At 40.1% G+C, this 18,275-nt stretch overlaps 1 protein-coding gene across 2 annotated transcripts in view; it reads right to left on the reverse strand.

The window, feature by feature from the left end:
• The window catches only part of QRSL1 (glutaminyl-tRNA amidotransferase subunit QRSL1), a 37,056-nt gene that overhangs the window by 12,066 nt on the left and 6,715 nt on the right, over positions 1-18,275 (reverse strand). For both annotated transcript variants that reach the window (XM_066373551.1, XM_066373552.1), the window contains exons 2-10: positions 15,869-16,028; positions 15,461-15,559; positions 13,971-14,067; positions 10,861-11,037; positions 6,687-6,862; positions 6,486-6,598; positions 5,900-6,092; positions 4,876-4,993; positions 2,129-2,334 (exon numbers count right to left, since the gene is read on the reverse strand). In XM_066373551.1, the coding sequence (XP_066229648.1) occupies positions 2,129-2,334; positions 4,876-4,993; positions 5,900-6,092; positions 6,486-6,598; positions 6,687-6,862; positions 10,861-11,037; positions 13,971-14,067; positions 15,461-15,559; positions 15,869-16,028 (1,339 nt within the window). The remainder of the gene's footprint in view (positions 1-2,128; positions 2,335-4,875; positions 4,994-5,899; positions 6,093-6,485; positions 6,599-6,686; positions 6,863-10,860; positions 11,038-13,970; positions 14,068-15,460; positions 15,560-15,868; positions 16,029-18,275) is intronic.

The following is an 18,275-nucleotide window of genomic DNA, read 5'->3' on the forward strand; positions in this document are numbered from 1 at the left end:
GCGATGCTCTGCCCATCCTGGGCGTCGCCATGTTGCGACCAGAGCCACTCTAGCGCCTGGGGCAGAGGCCACAGAGCCATCCCCAGTGCCCGGGCCATCTCTGCTCCAATGGAGCCTCGGCTGCGGAAGGGGAAGAGAGAGACAGAGAGGAAGGCGCGGCGGAGGGGTGGAGAAGCAAATGGGCGCTTCTCCTGTGTGCCCTGGCCGGGAATCGAACCCGGGTCCTCTGCACGCTAGGGCGATGCTCTACCGCTGAGCCAACCGGCCAGGGCCTATGGCAGCATTGTTTACAATAGCCAAGATCTGGAAACAGCCCAAGTGTCCATCAGTGGATGAGTAGATTAAAAAGCAGTGGTACATATACACAATGGAATATTATGCGGCTATGAAAAAGAAGGAAATCTTACCTTTCGTGACAGCATGGATGGACCTGGAGATTATTATGCTAAATGAAATAAGCCAGGCAGAGAAAGAAAAATATCATATGATCTCACATGTATGTGGAATCTAATGAACAAAGTGAATTGAGGAACAGAATAGAGGTAGAGGCAGGGTCACAGGGACCAGAGGGACAGCAGTTAAAGGGAAGGGGGATGAAGGGATGGGATCAGAGAAGGTAAAGAGATTAGTGAAACTATATATACATAACACAGAGATATAGATAACAGGACAGCAAATCTTAGAGAGAAAGGGGGAGGGAGTTAGGGGGAGGGGAGTAAAGGGGGTGTAAAATGGGATACAGGGGTGGGGGGTGAGGGAGTTATATTCAGTGGGACACTTGAATCAATGTAAACACAATAAATTAAAAATTAATAAAAATTTTAAAAATAAATAAAATAAAAAGACATCATAGCCCTGGCCAGAGAGTTTGGCTGGTTAGAGCATTGTCTTAAGCACAGAGGTTGCTGGTTTGATCCCTCAGGGCCCATACAGGGACAGATCAATGTTCCTGTCTCTGTCTTTCTCTCTCTTCCTCTCTCTCTCAAATCAATAAAATAAACATTTAAAAAATAAAACGACATCATAAACAAATGTATATATCAAGGGAATAACAACTTATACTTTTTTTTATTGTAGTTAGAGAGGAAGAGAGAGAGAGGGACAGACAGGGACAAAGAGACAAGAAGGGAGAAAGATGAGAAGCATAACTTCTTGTGGCTCCTTAGTTGTCCTTTGACTGCTTTCTCCTATGTGCCTTGATGGGGGGCTCCAACTGAGCCAGTGACCCTTTGCTCAAGCCAGCAACCTTGGGCTCAAGCCAGAGACCTTGGGCTCAAGTCAGTGACCATGGGTCATGTCTATGATCCCAAGCTCAAGTCACTGATCCTGAGCTCAAGCTGTTGAGCCAACACTGAAGCTGGATGAGCCCGTGCTCAAGCCAGCAACCTTGGGGTTTTAAACCTGGGTCCTCAGAGTCCCAGGTTGATGCTCTACCTACTGTACCACCACCTGGTCTGGCAAAAGACATTTTTTGGTACAACTGATAATTGAAATTATTTTTAATTTATAAAATTTAATTATTTAAATTTCAAAAATATTTAAATATGGATTATATTTGACAAATTATTGTATTTATGTTAGTTTTTTTAGGTGTGATAGTAGAATTGTGGTTATATATGAGAATGTCTTTATTCTTAGAAGACTCATGATAAAGGTGAAGTGTCCTGATGTTGAAACTTTCAAATTATTCAGTTAAAAACAGTGTGTGTGTGTGTGTGTGTGTGTGTGTGTGTGTGTGTGTGTGTGTGTAGAGCCAGACAGACACAGAGGGAAAGAGAGAGAAAGCAAATGAGGCAAAATGTTAACAAGGATGAATCCAGACAAAGGGCACATGGGTATTCATTACACTACTTTTCAATTTTTCTGTAGGTTTGAAAATTTTTTAAATAAAAGTTTAAAAATATGCTATTAAGTGGGTTGATTCTGAATATGTGTGTGTGTGCTGAATATAAGTATACATGTGCCTTGCATATTCATAACACACACACACACACACACACACGACTCTAAGCATTCCAGAAGGACAGCAATCACTTTTAGGAAACAATCCAGCTAGAACCTAAGTTGAAGACCAGGGTGCCTACCTAAATGTACATAGAAAACCAGAACGCTCTTGGGGAAGCCTTACCTGCCATATTTACAGCCTGTGTGAAAATATCACCCTGGGTGCTTCGTGTTCTGTTGTCTTCTTTGATGAACTCCACGTGTGGTACTGCCTCACTCAGGGTGGTGGGAGTTAGCAAGACATCCACTCCAGCATTAAAAACATTCACAAAATCATTAGCAATGAGCCGTCTCACTTTCTGTGCTTTGACGAAGTAATTTTCATAGTTTCTGTGGAAAAAAATAGGTGATATGTTAAGAGCTTTTTGTTATTTCTTTGAATAATTCTCATACATAAAGCTTGTTAAAGAATCCCTGGACTCTTGGCCTTTATGAGCAGGACCACAAAAATCCCTAACAACAAATAAGAATAAATTTTGTTCAACTGTGATGTGATTTGAAGTTTGTAAATGTGGAATTTAATCAATCAGAATTCAGTACATGATGCAATTCTGCATATATGAACACAAGTGTTAATAATACTTTTAGGGACACCAATAAACCAGAACACTCATTTCCAGGGGAGTCAAGTTAAGTATAATTAAATGACTGCAAAGGTTACAGAGACTGGCAGTGGTAGAATAAAAACTAGAACCGAGTCCCTGGAGGCCCGTTCCAGTGCTCTTTCTACTAAATGTCTCATGCCATCTATAGTATAATGACAACTAATTATTATAAGGATTCTGAAATTTTGCAAAATTCTAACATGCCACCCGAATTAGACTCTAGGAAACAGGCTCTGGAAACAGAAACCGGAAAAAGTGTGCTGTGTTTGCACTTTTGTATTTACTGGATAGGCACAACCCAGGATGGAAGTGTGCAGTTCAAGAAAAGCTGCTTACTTTACTGAAAAGATTACAGAATCAGCCAGACATAGGAGTTTCTATCAATCAATCATGCAAAGAATGAGAAAAAGAAAATGCTCTTTAAGTCCTCCTAATGAAGGCTGGCAAAAGTACTAACTATTCTAACTTCAATTTCCTCACCTGTAAAAATGGGTATCACAATTCCAGTCTTACTGTGGACCTACTACAACGAGATAAAAATGTAAAATCTTTTCTACCCTAAAAGAATGCTATAGAAATATCTATGTCTTTACTATCATTTGACCCCAGGGTTCATAGAGCAGGCATCACCTGTAAATTACACAGCAGAAACAGCTGATGGCTTAAATACTGTATTCGCAGCATACCCCCAACCTAAATTTTATAAAAGAACAAATACTTCTGTTTTCTATTAAATTTCTGCCTACTTTAGAGGCAGAACTTCTGCTTCTATCACTGGTGCAGTAATAGGACTGGGACTAACCCTGCCATATCAGACGACCAGAAAGGAGACAACACAAAACCACCACTTTCAGACCTTAGACAACAGGCATTCAGAAGAGGGAGTTCTGAGAGAACAGGAAAGCAAATCATCTAAGTGAAGCCCTTTGATTTCCCCAAAGTAATGCCTGGAGGTAGTTTTCAGGCCTCTGCCCAGAGAGGAGGAACCTAAACAGAGCTCAGGAGTGGGAGTGGGAGTTTATGGGTAAGTGAGGGAGGCAGGCAGCCACAATTTGCCAGAGCAGAGGACAGGATAGGGGAAAGTAGCGCAGAGCTCAAGGGACAGCTGGAATGTGGTGAGAACACCTCAGATCTACTCCCTTAGCAAGTTTCCAGGATATAAGGAAGTATTGTTAACTACAGTAACTATGCTGTATGTTACATCCCCAGAGCTTGTCCATTTTACCACTGGAAGTTTGTATCCTTTGACCAACATCTCGCCATTTCTTCCACCTCCCAGCCCCTGGCAGTCACCCTTCTACTGTGTTTCTATGGGTTTTTCTTTTCTTTTCTTTTTTTTTTTTTAAGATTCCACATGTAAGTAAGATCATACAGTATCTGTCTTTTTCTTACTTCATTTAGAATAATGCCTTCACAAGATGGTCAATAAATATACTGAAGATAATCTAAGTAGGAGTCATAGTAATTTACAATTCTTTCCTGGAGCAAACAGATACATAGTGGAAGGGAAAACTAAGTTGACTCACTAAATTTTTCAAAGATGCCAATATAACTTCCTACTATAAGCTCTATCAGCAACAAGCCAATGTGGCAATAATAGTCAGCAGACTTTTTTTTTTTTTTGTATTTTTCTGAAGCTGGAAACGGGGAGAGACAGTCAGACAGACTCCCGCATGCGCCCGACTGGGATCCACCCAGCACGCCCACCAGGGGCGACGCTCTGCCCACCAGGGGGCGATGATCTGCCCCTCCGGGGCGTCGCTCTGCCTCGACCAGAGCCACTCTAGCGCCTGGGGCAGAGGCCAAGGAGCCATCCCCAGCGCCCGGGCCATCTTTGCTCCAATGGAGCCTTGGCTGCGGGAGGGGAAGAGAGAAACAGAGAGGAAGGGGGGGGGGTGGAGAAGCAGATGGGCGCCTCTCCTGTGTGCCCTGGCCGGGAATCGAACCCGGGTCCTCCGCACGCCAGGCCGACGCTCTACCGCTGAGCCAACCGGCCAGGGCCGTCAGCAGACTTTTCATGAAGCCAAAATCCTTCAGGGCTTACTACTCAGTTTGTACCAATCATTTAACTAGAACATCATTTTTGTTTGTTTGTTCCTGAATAACCAGGAACAAAAGTACCATATATAGAGACCTTTAATTACGATTTCTAATTCAAGTCATAAGGATTTTGCTTCTTTAGCAAATATCTCAACTTATAAGACCTGCTACTACTTTGCTGTTGAGTTTTTAAGAATGGGAAAAACTCCTAAACTAATTATCTTACTCTTTTAATATGAAAAAGTTTCCTGAGAGAATTCTTCCTCTCACCACATCATTAAAGCCTTCTCGTCTGGTTGCAGCAAACAAGGCTTCAGTAGACACATTAATGTCACATCTGTAACCTGAAAACAAAAAAGGGATAAACATTACTTGAAGAGGAAGTCAAGTTTTGGCTGACAAGCAGACCTAGATTCACATTGTGACCAATATTAAATTGCAGGAGATTGCCCTTAATAGTTCTTCTTCTTTATTTGCCTTGTGACTGACTGACCAGTCAGGAATCACGAAGATGGAAGAAAATAAAGAGGGAAACATCATTTATTTACTCCCTCATTCACTTATTAGTTCATTCATTCATTCCACTGTTTACTAAGCATCTACCATGTGCTAAGCACTATATTACATAGACTGAGAATATAAAGATAAGGTATTTCCCCTTTAAGGTATTCAGTTCAGAAAGGTGAACTGAACATATAGAGATGTTAATAATGAATAGTGTAAGTGTAAAGCTAAAATGACAAAGAATTCACTGATTTACTTCTCTAAATCATTAATGTTATCTTATCTTAGGCAATATTTTTATTTTGCCATTAATAAGTGAACCTTACAAATGCTGAGACAACTACTTTGAAAATCCAAAACACAAGCCCTGGCCATTTGGCTCAGTGGTAAAGCACCAGCCCAGCATGCAGATGTCCTGGGTTCAATTCCTGATCAGGGCACACAGGAGAAGTGTCCATCTGCTCCTCTACTCTTCCCCCTCTTGCTTCTCTTTCTCTCTTTCTTTTCCCCTCCTGCAGCCATGGCTCAATTGGAGCAAAGTTGGCTCGGGCACTGAAGATGGCTCCATGGCCTCCGCCTCAGGCACTGAGAAGGGCCCAGTTGCTGAGCAATGGAGCAACGCCCCACCTAGTGATCTTTCCGGGTGATCCCAGTCGGGTTGCATGCGGGAGTCTGTCTCTGCATCCCTGCCTCTCACTGAATAAAAAAAAAAAGAAAAAAGAGAATCCAAGATACAGCTATCTTACCATATTCTAGCCCATCAAATCTTGCCATATTTGATGCCACTTCTGATGTACACAATACATAGTAGCAGACAATTGAATAACTGGTGTGGGGCAGAGACACTTCTATTACTTTGGCCCCCTTGGACTCGAAGAGTTTAGCAGCGTTGGACCAAAGGGATTGTACTTCACTTGATAATTCTGGTACGAGATATTCCTTATCGGAAAAAGTTTCAAAAACAAAACAGGAATTAGAACATTGGTATAGATGTTTTTATAAAAATTTGTGCTTTAGGACCTTTGGCAATACATTAGAAAATTTGATTAAATTGCTAGCAGGGAGCCAGAAAGATTGGAGTAATTTAAGAGTATTCATGGCATGACAAGCACAGCACTAGATATGAGCTGGATATAACAATATTAAAGACCAGAGATTTGGCTGGAGAACTTATATTTGTTAAATGTTCATTATATATCACATATTCTGCTAGATGCTTTTCAAAGGTTTTTTTTTAACAATCCCATGATTCAAACCCAACAAGTCTATTTCCCAAATCTGTGCTATTTGACTTGAGAGTATTTCTGTAAAATAATGAAAGAGAAGAGTTACCTTCGGAATTCCTATACACAGTTTGCTCACATCTATGAAACTGGGAAGCACAAATGGTTTAACAGGATCTTGTACTGTGGTAGAATCTTTGCAGTCATGCCCAGCCAGTATACCTGTAAAGAAAAATACTTGTGAGTGGCAGACATATTGTTGTACATTGAAATAGCAATATTTTGAAACTATATGGAATCATATAAATACCCAACATAACTGCTGCATCATCCACACATCTGGTTAAGATTCCTGGCACATCCATTGAATTCACCAGGGGAATGAGACCATGACGAGAAACTAAGCCATAGCTTGGTTTTAAACCCACAACCCCACAGTGGGCGGCTGGATTTCTGGTCGATCCTCCTGTATCTGATCCTAAAGCCCTGGAATTTAAATGGAATTCTCTTTAGAAGAATGACATATTTTAAAACTATATCTTCCCTTTGTTACACAAAAGTAAAATATGCTCATCTCAGAATTTCTGAAATACAGAAAATGGTAAAAGGTAACAAAATATTCCACTACCTGAGGCAAACACGGTTAACATTTGGCATATTAACTTCAAGTCTTTTAAAAACTGCATTTCTTTTTCATAGTTCAGGTCATTCTGTAATCATAAGTTTCTATCTCTTTTTTGCTTATCATGAGCCTTTTATTATGTTATTAAAATTACTGAAAATTTAAAATATATACAATACTCTATTATATATAAATACTGGCGATTTCCAATATTTTAAAGTACATTCTCTTATCAAGATACATACAAATCTTATACCTTTAAACTTTGCTTAAAGTTTAAACACCTTTACAGTATGTCTTTACCAACTAAACACACCCTTCCCAGAAATTTAGCTGTAGCCCTTTTGCTACTCCATTTAAAATCATGGATAGAGGCCCTGGCCAGTTGGCTCAGTGGTAGAGCGTCAGCCTGGCGTGCAGAAGTCCCGGGTTCAATTCACGGCCAGGGCACACAGGAGAAGCGCCCATCTGCTTCTCCACCCCTCCCCCTCTCCTTCCTCTCTGTCTCTCTCTTCCCCTCCCGCAGCAGCCAAGGCTCCATTGGAGCAAAGATGGCCCGGGCGCTGGGGATGGCTCCTTGGCCTCTGCCCCAGGCGCTAGAGTGGCTCTGGTCGCAACATGGCGATGCCCCGGAGGGGCAGAGCATCGCCCCCTGGTGGGCAGAGCATCGCCCCTGGTGGGCGTGCCGGGTGGATCCCGGTCGGGCGCATGTGGGAGTCTGTCTGACTGTCTCTCCCCGTTTCCAGCTTCAGAAAAATACAAAAAAAAAAAAAATCATGGATAGAAATATATTTTAATTTATTTAAATATTATGTTGTTGCCAACTAGGATAATAATTGTATAATGAATTACTTTATAAGACGCACCTTTAAATATAAGTCTTTGCCCATATGTCTGATTCTTTTTTAGGTTAGCTTCCAAAAAGCAGTTAATAGACCAAAGCATCTGCCTGTTATTATACGTTCTTATCTATGCTGTCAAATTACTCATTAAAAGGTTATGTCATTTACATTCCCAAATGCAGTGAATCAGATTGTGTTTAATATTTCCTTATGTCTCACTGAGTACTAGCAGTTCTTAAAATATGGTTAAATTGATCATCAAAAGCTTTCTTAATGTGTATTTTAGAAGTTTTTCACATATATTTATATTTGCATTATCCAACTATGAAGTGTTTGTTCACTGTTTTGCCCAATTATCCATAGAGTATATGCTTTTCTTATTTAAAAACACACATACAAATTAACCTTGAGGACATTATGCTAAGTGAAATAAGTTAACCACAAAACTGCATAATTTCACTTATGTGAGGCACCCAGAGTAGTCAAATTCATAGGGACAGAAAGTAGAAGAGTGCTTTCCAGGGGTTGGGGAGACAGGCAAATGGAAAGCTGTTAATGGTTACAGAGTTTCAGTTTTGCAAATGAAAAATGTACTGCAGAACCTGACCAGGCGGTAGTGCAGTGGGTAAAGCATCAGCCTGGGACACCGAGGACCCAGGTTTGAAACTCCGAGGTCTCTGGCTAGAGCGTGAGTTCACCAGCTTGAGTGCAGGGTCGCTGGCTTGAGCATGGAATCATAGACATGACCCCACGGTCGCTGGCTTGAGCAAGGGGTCACTGGTTTCGCTGGAGCCAGCCCCCCCACCAGGCACATCTAAGAAAGCAATCAATAAACAACTAAGTTGCCACAATGAGGAATTAATGCTTCTCACCTCTCTCCCTTCCTGTCTATCTGTTCCTATCTGTCCCTCTCTCTGTCTCTCTTGCTTAAAAAAAATGGTTAAGATGATAAATTTTGTTATGATTAGTTTACAATAAAAAAATTAAAAACACTTTTTTTTTTTTTACAGGGACAGAGAGAGCGTCAGAGAGAGGGACAGATAGGGACAGACAGGAACGGAGAGAGATGAGAAGCATCAATCATCAGTTTTTTTCATTGTGACACCTTAGTTGTTCATTGATTGCTTTCTCATATGTGCCTTGACTGAGGGCCTTCAGCAGACCGAGTAACTCCTTGCTCTTACTCAAGCCAGCGACCTTGGGTCCAAGCTGGTGACCTTTTTGCTCAAACCAGATGAGCCCATGCTCAACCTGGTGAGCTTGGGGGCTCAAACCTGGGTCCTCTGCATCCCAGTCCGACACTCTATCCACTGCACCACTGCCTGGTCAGGCTCCTAAAAACATTTTTAAAAATTCAGAAAAAAAGGTTTTTCTGATTAGAAAAGTATACATGCCTACTGCAAAAGTTAAAATATTCTATAATGGTATGAAATATAGAGTAAAATTTCTCTTATAATTACTACCCCCATAAAAATTTAGTTATCAATTCTGATATACATTTATCCAGACAATTCCATGCAACTAACACAGTATGTACATATTACTTAAAAAAAAAAAAGTCATACATACTATTGTGCAACGTGTTTTCCACTTAACAGTGTATCTTAGACATCTTTCCACTTCCCTAATGCTCTAGCTCATTGTTTTTAGTGGTGCCTAGTATTCCAAGACTCTTCCCATTTTAAAAACTATTACAGAAGTAATGAATCAAAAGGGGAGGGGGGAACAAAGAACACTAACGGTTTGGGACCCATTCAATCTGGAATTCCTTGGGTCTGTGCTGCTCTTGACTACGCCCAGAGTGAAGCTTTGGATAGAACAAGGATCCTACCAGTCACATGGCCCTTGTGTTCTACAGAAAATGTAAATTAGATTGCCTTTTTTAACCAAGTTCAATTGAACCAAAAAATCAGACTATTGCCTTCACTATTTCTAAAAGGATACATTTTCTTATTAGGATGCACTGACGGCTATGTAAAAGTAAAACATTTCCATAGGAATTATGTGTCAAAATGCCATCTTCTCAAAGCACATTCGGAAAGATGAACACTAAATGCGGTGATGAGGATAGAAAAGAGCACCTAATCTGGCAGTCCTAACTTGTCAGAACGCTCATTAATATTAATGCAGTGCTATAAAATTTCACAGAGATAAAACGAAATGGTGTACTTGTTAACAAGATTTCAGGGACACTAAAAAAAGAAATATATGTAGTGTCTAAATCTACATAGCTTTAAAAGATATAAATAATTTATTGCTTGGAATGCCTCTGAAAGAGCTTAGTTTCAGTGGGATAATTAAAGAGAGTTAAATATAACAACAGCAATATTTATTTACTCTTCTTTAGGTGGTTAAATAATGCTTTACAAATGGGACTTAAGACATAAAGCATGACTGACGCTTTTCACATACAAAGTATGACAGTTGAACAAATCAGCTTCCCACAAACTTGAAAAACCTTTATTTACTGATACACATTTTTAGTTGCTGATTGAAGAAAACACTATTTTAAATATTCTATTGATACATAGGAGTATTCCCCCCTCCCCCCGCTTTTGAGGGGCAAAAGTCCAAATGAACTGAAGGACGAATCACAGCTACCAGTTTAGCTCAGCAGCACTCAGCTAAAGCCATAGTTTGTTAGTCCTTAAATACCTGTACAATCAGAAAGCAGACACCTAAATAAATTATATGAAAAATGAAATTCAATGTCCATTAATGCTAACTGGTTTATCCTGCAAGATCCATAAAATCATGGTTTTAAGAGAACCAGACACTATATAGCAAGACAACAAAATAAGATACTATATAAGATAACTAAATATTATCTTAAAATTAAATGTGTAGCACACATAAGCGGACAGTACCGTTGAGTGTATTTATAAGATATAATTTTAATATACAACCTAACACAACTAGCTCATTAAAAAGAAATAAACTTCCACTGTTGGATTTTGTCTCTAGATTATGACCAGTTGTATTAGGTTGGGTTTTAAAGCCCAGATGGAAAAACGCCTTACGCGAAGCACGTGAACGCGGCCATGGCCGCCGCACTCCCTCCCGAGCTTCCTCCGGCTATCAGCCAGTCTGCATCCTCCTTCTCACCATGGGGCTTCTGCTTCCTCTTCTCTCTGTACTGCTTTGAATAACTCCAGGGGTTTTTAACTGGTCCAAAGACACCATCTGTGCTTCCAGATCTGAGATGAAGAAGTAAAGCCAGATACTTACTAAAACTTTCATATTATGAGAAAATGTCATCCTTTGATTATTTGCTTCTGACACTGTAAACTGAATTGGAAAATGGAGGAAGCCTGTGTAGGGGTAGCTTTCTTAATTAGATGGCGGAGGATGAAAAGTAAGAGCATTTGTGATAGAAAGCAGAGAAAACTAGTCTGCTAAGAAATGATTTTTATCCCAAATGATCATCTAATTCAGCTTATGATTTCCCTTGTAAATTAAGGTCCTCCAGCTGAAGAGTGTAACAAACATTCAGTCAATACAGAAGTTTTTTGAAGGAATCCCTCTTTTAATCAGAAATTTTTTAAAAAAGCATTATTTAGGTGGATGCTAATAACTTATTTTTAAAATTTTGAAATAATTTCAATCTTATAGGAAAATTAAAAAAATAAAAATAGTATGAAAAGCACTGTACACTGTCCACCCAGACCGGCCTGTTGTTAACATCTTACCTCAATTGCTTTACCATTTGTGTGCTCTGTGTGTGTTTGTACAGACTCACATTTTTTTTCTGAACCATTTAAGGGCAAATTATATTGCCAGGACTCATTACTCCTAAATACTTTAGAATGCATTCAGTATGTATTTCCTAAGACTAAGGGTATTTATTCTCTTATATAGTCACAGCACAGTTATCAATCACAGTAAATTTAACATTAATACAACACTTTTATCTAATTTAATGTACATAATCCAATTTTGTTGGCTGATCCAAAAATGTCTGTTACAACATGTTAAGCCCTCCCAGTACAGAATCAGGACTAAAGTCGGGTTCTGCATTTACTTTTAATTATCTCTTACGCCACTTTTTTTTCTTCACTTTTTTAAGTCATTCACCAGCCAATGAACATTGAGTTATTTATAGTTTTTGGCAATTTGAATAAAAGCCACAATAAATATTGTACTGAAATATTATACAGTGCTTTTGTGTAAACCCAATTCTTCATCTGTTGGGTAAATATTGAGAACTGAGATAGCCGGGTTATATGGTAAGTACATGTTTAACTTTAGAAGACACTGCCAAACTATTTTCTAGAATGGGTGTACCATGTCGCATTCCCAACCTGCTTGAATGAGAAATGCTATTGCTCTGCATCCTGTCAGCACTTGATATTGTCACGTTTTAAGCTAGTCTAATAGGTGTAAGTATCTCATTGTGTTTTTAATTTTCATTTTCCTAACGACTAATGTCAAGTGTTTTTTATGTGTTTATTTGCTAACTGTATATTTTCTTTAATGAAATGTCTGCTTACATTTCCAACCCATTAAAAAAGTTAAACTGAGTTGTCTTATTATTGAGTTGGGAAAGGGTCTATATATACTGGATACCAGTTCTTTCTCAGATATATGTTACAATATTTTCTCTCAGTCTGTATTTCTAAGTAGAGAAGTTACTAATTTTAATGAAGTCCAATCTATCAATTTTTTATTTTATGAATTGTATTTTATATGTCCTAAGACAGTGGTCCCCAAACCCCAGGCCACAGACCGGTACCGGTCCGTGGGCCATTTGGTACCGGTCCTCAGAGAAAGAATAAATAACTTACATTATTTCTGTTTTATTTATATTTAAGTCTGAATGATGTTTTATTTTTTTAAAATGACCAGATTCCCTCTGTTACATCCGTCTAAGACTCACCCTTGACGCTTGTCTTGGTCACGTGATACATTTATCCGTCCCACCCTAAAGGCCAGTCCATGAAAATATTTTCTGACATTAAACCAGTCCATGGCCCAAAAAAGGTTGGGGACCACTATCATAAGAAATCCTTACCTAACTTAAAGCCACAAAGATTTTCTCCTGTAAGTTTTTTTTTTTTTTTTTTTTTTAGAGACAGAAAGAGAGTCAGAGAGAGGGATAGATAGGGACAGACAGACAGAGAGAGATGAGAAGCATCAATCATTAGCTTTTTGTTGTGACACCTTAGTTGTTCATTGATTGCTTCCTCATATGTGCCCTGACCAGGGGGCTACAGCAGACTGAGTAACCCCTTGTTCAAGCCAGCGACCTTGGGTCCAAGCTGGTGAGCTTTGCTCAAACCAGATGAGCCCATGCTCAAGCTGGCGACTTCGGGGTCTTGAACCTGGGTCCTTCGCATCCCAGTCCGACACTCTATCCACTGCACCACTGCCTGGTCAGGCTCTGTAAGTTTTACGTTTTATGTTCTTTAGCCTCTTTTGGTCTTGAACATTTTCACAGCCTTTCTTTGTTTTTTGATATTGACATTTAATAGAATGTTTCTCATTTCAGATTTGTCTTTTGTTTCCTTGTTATTACTTTAGGTTACACATTTTCAGCTGGAAAACTGCACAGATGATGGTGTGTTCCTCTCAGGGAATCACATCTGGAGGTATACCACATTCACTTCACCCTCACTCATGAGACTCACTTTGATCAGCTGTTCAAGGTGATGTCCTAATAACCTATGTTTGAGTTTACTCCCATGGATTAATCCATACAACATGTATTTACTAAATGCCAAGACAATGAAATTACAAGCCAGACATCTGGAGAAAATATCTGTAAATCCCTTGTTTGATAATGGACTTGAATCCAAAATATATGAAAGAAGTCTTACAACTCAATAAGACAAACAATCCATTTAAAAAAGGGTGGAGGGCAAAATATTTGAATAGATTCTTCATGAAAGAAGGTATATGGGTGGCCAAATACATGATGTTTAACACCGTTAGTCATCAGGGAAGTACAAACTAAAACCAAAATGAGATATGACCATATACCTACTAGACACCAGAACATTATCTCACAGAGGGACTGAAAAACTGGCATTAGAGTCCTCAATAAAATCACCTCACTACTTTTAGGAAACTACATAATGAAATTAAAGACATGGATGGAAGAAATACAGAAGAGAATTTTAATTTTACTTACCCCATAGCAAACTCATCTAAGTTTGTTTTTCCCATTAGTAGAGCTCCCTGATCCAACAACTTCTGAACTACTGTGGCATTATAAGGTGGTACATAACCTGAAAAAAATTATTTTTATTACAGAAAAGAAAACAACATGTAAATCACACTGAAGAAACAAGATTTTAAACTGCAATTAAGTAATTTTATTGCCATATGTTAATTATTCCTAATTTGACTAGTAGGTTATACAATACTTTCTTCCAAAAGTTAATTTTTTCTATTGCTAACCACTATATGGTTTCCAAAGACAGTCTATATATTCACTGTTTCTATCATGTAAAAACATTGACATTAATGGTTAGTACTGCAAAATACTGAATAACAGAGATATACCCAATTCATTTGAAACTAATCACAAATCATATTTGGTTCATTATACTTGACTTTTTCTTCTCAGATGATGCTATATTACAGTAATTTTTATCCATTTCCAGTCAGAAATAGATTCTTACTGTCAATGAAAATTTTCTCTACCTAGTATATATTTCAAAACAATTAAAAACAGTCCTATCAGAGGAACCTGAGGCACATACCTAAGAATATTACTTTTAGCATGCAGTATTCTGAATGATCCTTTGCCATTTCATTTTCTTCATAGGATCCAAATATCTCAATAAACATGATTCCTTTTTGACTTACTAAACTGTATAAGTAATAAAACTAAGCACCACAATACTCAGATAAGTATAGTGATATAAAAGGTAGAGGAGTCAGAAAATAAAAAATAACAGAACAGCAGATGCTAATAAATCCACACACCATCCTGAAGAGGGGTAATGGCAGCCACTTCATACCTATTCCCACGTTTTCTGGAAGTGGGAATTAGAGGTCATTAACTGTGTTTGTGGTGTTCAGTTATTGAGTCTTCCTAAATAGGACGCTAAAACTTCCCCAGTAAGGTTCATCCACTCAGTTGGCCTACCTCTAAAGAATAATTTTGCATTCTGAAAGAGCAAATAGTAAAAAGGTAATAGTCGATCCTAAGTATCTCCTTTGCAGATATAATAAGTCTGAGAATATCTTGGTTCTTTAGTGCCTTTAATTTAAACTGGGCCCCGGCCAGCTGGCTCAGCAGTAGAGAGTCAGCCCAGTGTGTGGAAGCCCCGCGTTCAATTCCCAGTCAGGGCACACAGGAGAAGGGACCATTTGCTTCTCTACCATGCCCCCTTCTTCTTCCGCAGCCATGGCTCAAATGGTTCAAGCAAGTTGGCTCTGGGTGTTGAGGATGGCTCCATGGCCTCGCCTCAGGGGCTAAAATAGCTTGGATGCTGAGCAATGGAGCAGCGGCCCCAGATGGGCAGAACAATCAGCTGGTAGGGGAGCTTGCTGGGGGGGGTCTTGGTCAGGGTGAATGTGGGAGTCTGTCTCTCTATTAATAATAATAATAATTTAAACTGAAAAATTCTTATTTTTATAAAACTACTAATGCTGTGATCTGTGAAACTTTACCTTTCAGCATGTTTGATGCACATGTTGTCTCAATGCCACACGTGCTAAAGTTGTCTTTTACTGCAACAGGAATTCCATCTAAATCCCCCAGTGGGTGACCTGTGTTAGAAAGCCAAAAGAATAGAAGATGTATCTATTTCAAGATATAAAGTCACATTAATATTAGCTGCTATAATAACTATTGGTTCTTGGTAAATATACTTCATAAATAAAATTAGTGTTAGAAATGATTACAGTTGGACGGTATCAGCATCAGACAGCCATTGCTGCATCTTCATTATAACTCATGGCAAGTTCTTTAAATAAGGGAATGTTTTACGTCAAAAGGTTCACTTGCCCATGGACACTACTACATCCAATTAAACTCTCTAAGGATATAACAATTAAGTATAATTCAAAGTGACTTACCTCTCTTATACCTTTTCCTGGATTCCTCAGCTTGCTGTAAGGCCAGCTCTTCAGAAATAGTTATGTAAGCATTTAGAAACTTGGTCTTCTTGATCAGGGAGAGGCATTTTTGACAGAGCTCAGTTGGAGTAATTTGGCCTTGTTTCAGTGCCACAGAAACCTATAATATATACAATTCAAAAACCCTTTGCTGTGTCTGCAGAAGTTTCAACTATTACACTGATGCAGGCAGATAGAGTGGTTAAGTATAAAATTTTGCAATAAGGCTTGGATTCAAAACCAAGAAAACCTATAGGCTCTATAGTAGTGTAGTGAACAGGGTAACACTTGGATTAGCTTGAGGATGGGTTGGAGGATACCACATTCATAGGCCTAGCTAGGTAACTTTGTTGAACAAACAAGAGCAACGGTTTAGGTAAACTCTCCTGCCCAGGAGTGGAGGTCCAGCATGGTGAAGTAAGTTAGGGTACTGTGCACAAAGGGTGCCTTAGCTGCCACACAGGCAGTTCATAGAGAAAAATAAAAAATAAAAACAGAGAGAGAGGAGAGAGAGAAATGAACTAGACATGGCAATATAGGACTTTATGGCTCTAAATAAATGATCTTTATTAAATATATCTTTATATCTATTGTAGAATTCAAGCAAAAGACAGTACACTTTGAGCGAAATGCTTAGAAAATATGGGTTCAAAAACTCACACACTTTTCTGAAATCCTGTCTTTGCTGCATTAGGAAGACTGATGAAGAAAGCATTAAAAAAAACTGTACTACAAGTGACCAGAACCTATATATTGATAGCAAGTGAAGCCAGAAGTGATAATTATTTAATACTCCCTATGTAAGTAATAACTATATACTTACTAGATAAAATAAGTGAATAACAAGTGTGGAGAAAATATGAAAGGAGTTGAGTAAGACAGATAAGGGGGATGGGGAAGAATACTTATTATTTACCAAGAGTCAGGCACTGTTGTTGCATTATTACTTCATTTAACCCATAAAACCACCATAGAAGTTAGGTTGTTGTTTTTTTGTATTTTTCTGAAGTTGGAAACGGGGAGGCAGTCAGACAGACTCCCACATGCGCCCGAACGGGATCCACCCGGCACGCCCACCAGGGGGTGTTGCTCTGTTGCATCCAGAGCCATTCTAGCACCTGAGGCAGAGGCCATAGAGCCATCCTCAGCGCCCGGGCCAACTTTGCTCCAATGGAGCCTTGGCTGCAGGAGGAGAAGAGAGAGACAGAGAGGAAGGAGAGGGGGAGGAGTGGAGAAGCAGATGGGCACTTCTCCTGTGTGCCCTGGCCAAGAATCGAACCTGGGACTCGTGCACGCCAGGCCGACACTCTACCACTGAGCCAACCGGCCAGGGCCGAAGTTAGGTATTATTAACATCATTTTAGAGATGAAGAAATGAGCCGAGAGAGGTTAATTTTTAAATATATGCTCACAAAAATTAGGGGATATTTTATTGCTTCATTTTGAAATATGAATACATGCTCCTTCACCACTTCTCTCTGCACTACTGGAAGCTTAGTTTGTCCTCACATTGACTGTTTTTTTCACATGTCCTAAATACATCAAGCAACAGGCGTTTGCATTTGGAGGAAAATCTGCAAATGATCTGCTCTCAGCTGTTGAATAAATCATCAAAGCAGTAGTTCTCAGCACTGAGGGCTTTAAATGAGAAAAGCTAAGGGAATAGGCCATTGAGAGGATCTAATGCTGATTGATGGACAAGGGGAGGAAAGGACTGCTATGGGCAGGCTGGGGAAGGCCGGGGGAGGCCAGAGGAGCCGGGGGGTGGCTGGGGAAGGCCGGGGGAGGCCAGGGGCTTGCTGGGGCAGGCTGGGGAGGCAGGGGCAGGCTGTGGGCAGGCTGGGAGAGGCCAGGGGCTGGCTAGGGCAGGCTGGGGGAGGCTGCTGCAGACCGAGGCAGGCAGGGGCAGCCTGGGACAGGCTGGGGCAGGCTGTGGGCAGGCCAGGGGAGGTCTGGGGGAGGCCAAGGGCTGGTTGGGGCAGGCTGGGGGAGGCAGGGACAGGCTGTGGGCAGGTTGGGGGAGGCTGAGGGAAGCCTGGGAGAGGCCAGGTGCCAGCTGGGGCAGGCTGGGGCAGGCGGTGGGCAGGCTGGGGGAGGCTGGGGCAACCTAGGGAAGTGATGTGGGGATGGAAAGCAGTTGGGCTTGCCTTAAAGGAGGTAACTTAGTAACAAGAGGAGATTATTTCTGTTCAGTGGTTTGTATGAAATATAAACTCGTTACAAGAAAGGAGCTGGAGAAAAATAGAAAGACAGCAGTGTATTCTAATACTGTAAATATGGAGTGAGAAGAAAGGAGAAAGTGGTAGGCTGGGTACAAGAGAGAACTAGCAAACACCCAAAGCTAGAGAGACAGAGAGCTATACAGGCA

The sequence above is a fragment of the Saccopteryx leptura genome, chromosome 3 (assembly GCF_036850995.1).
Source record: "Saccopteryx leptura isolate mSacLep1 chromosome 3, mSacLep1_pri_phased_curated, whole genome shotgun sequence".
NCBI lineage: Eukaryota > Metazoa > Chordata > Mammalia > Chiroptera > Emballonuridae > Saccopteryx > Saccopteryx leptura.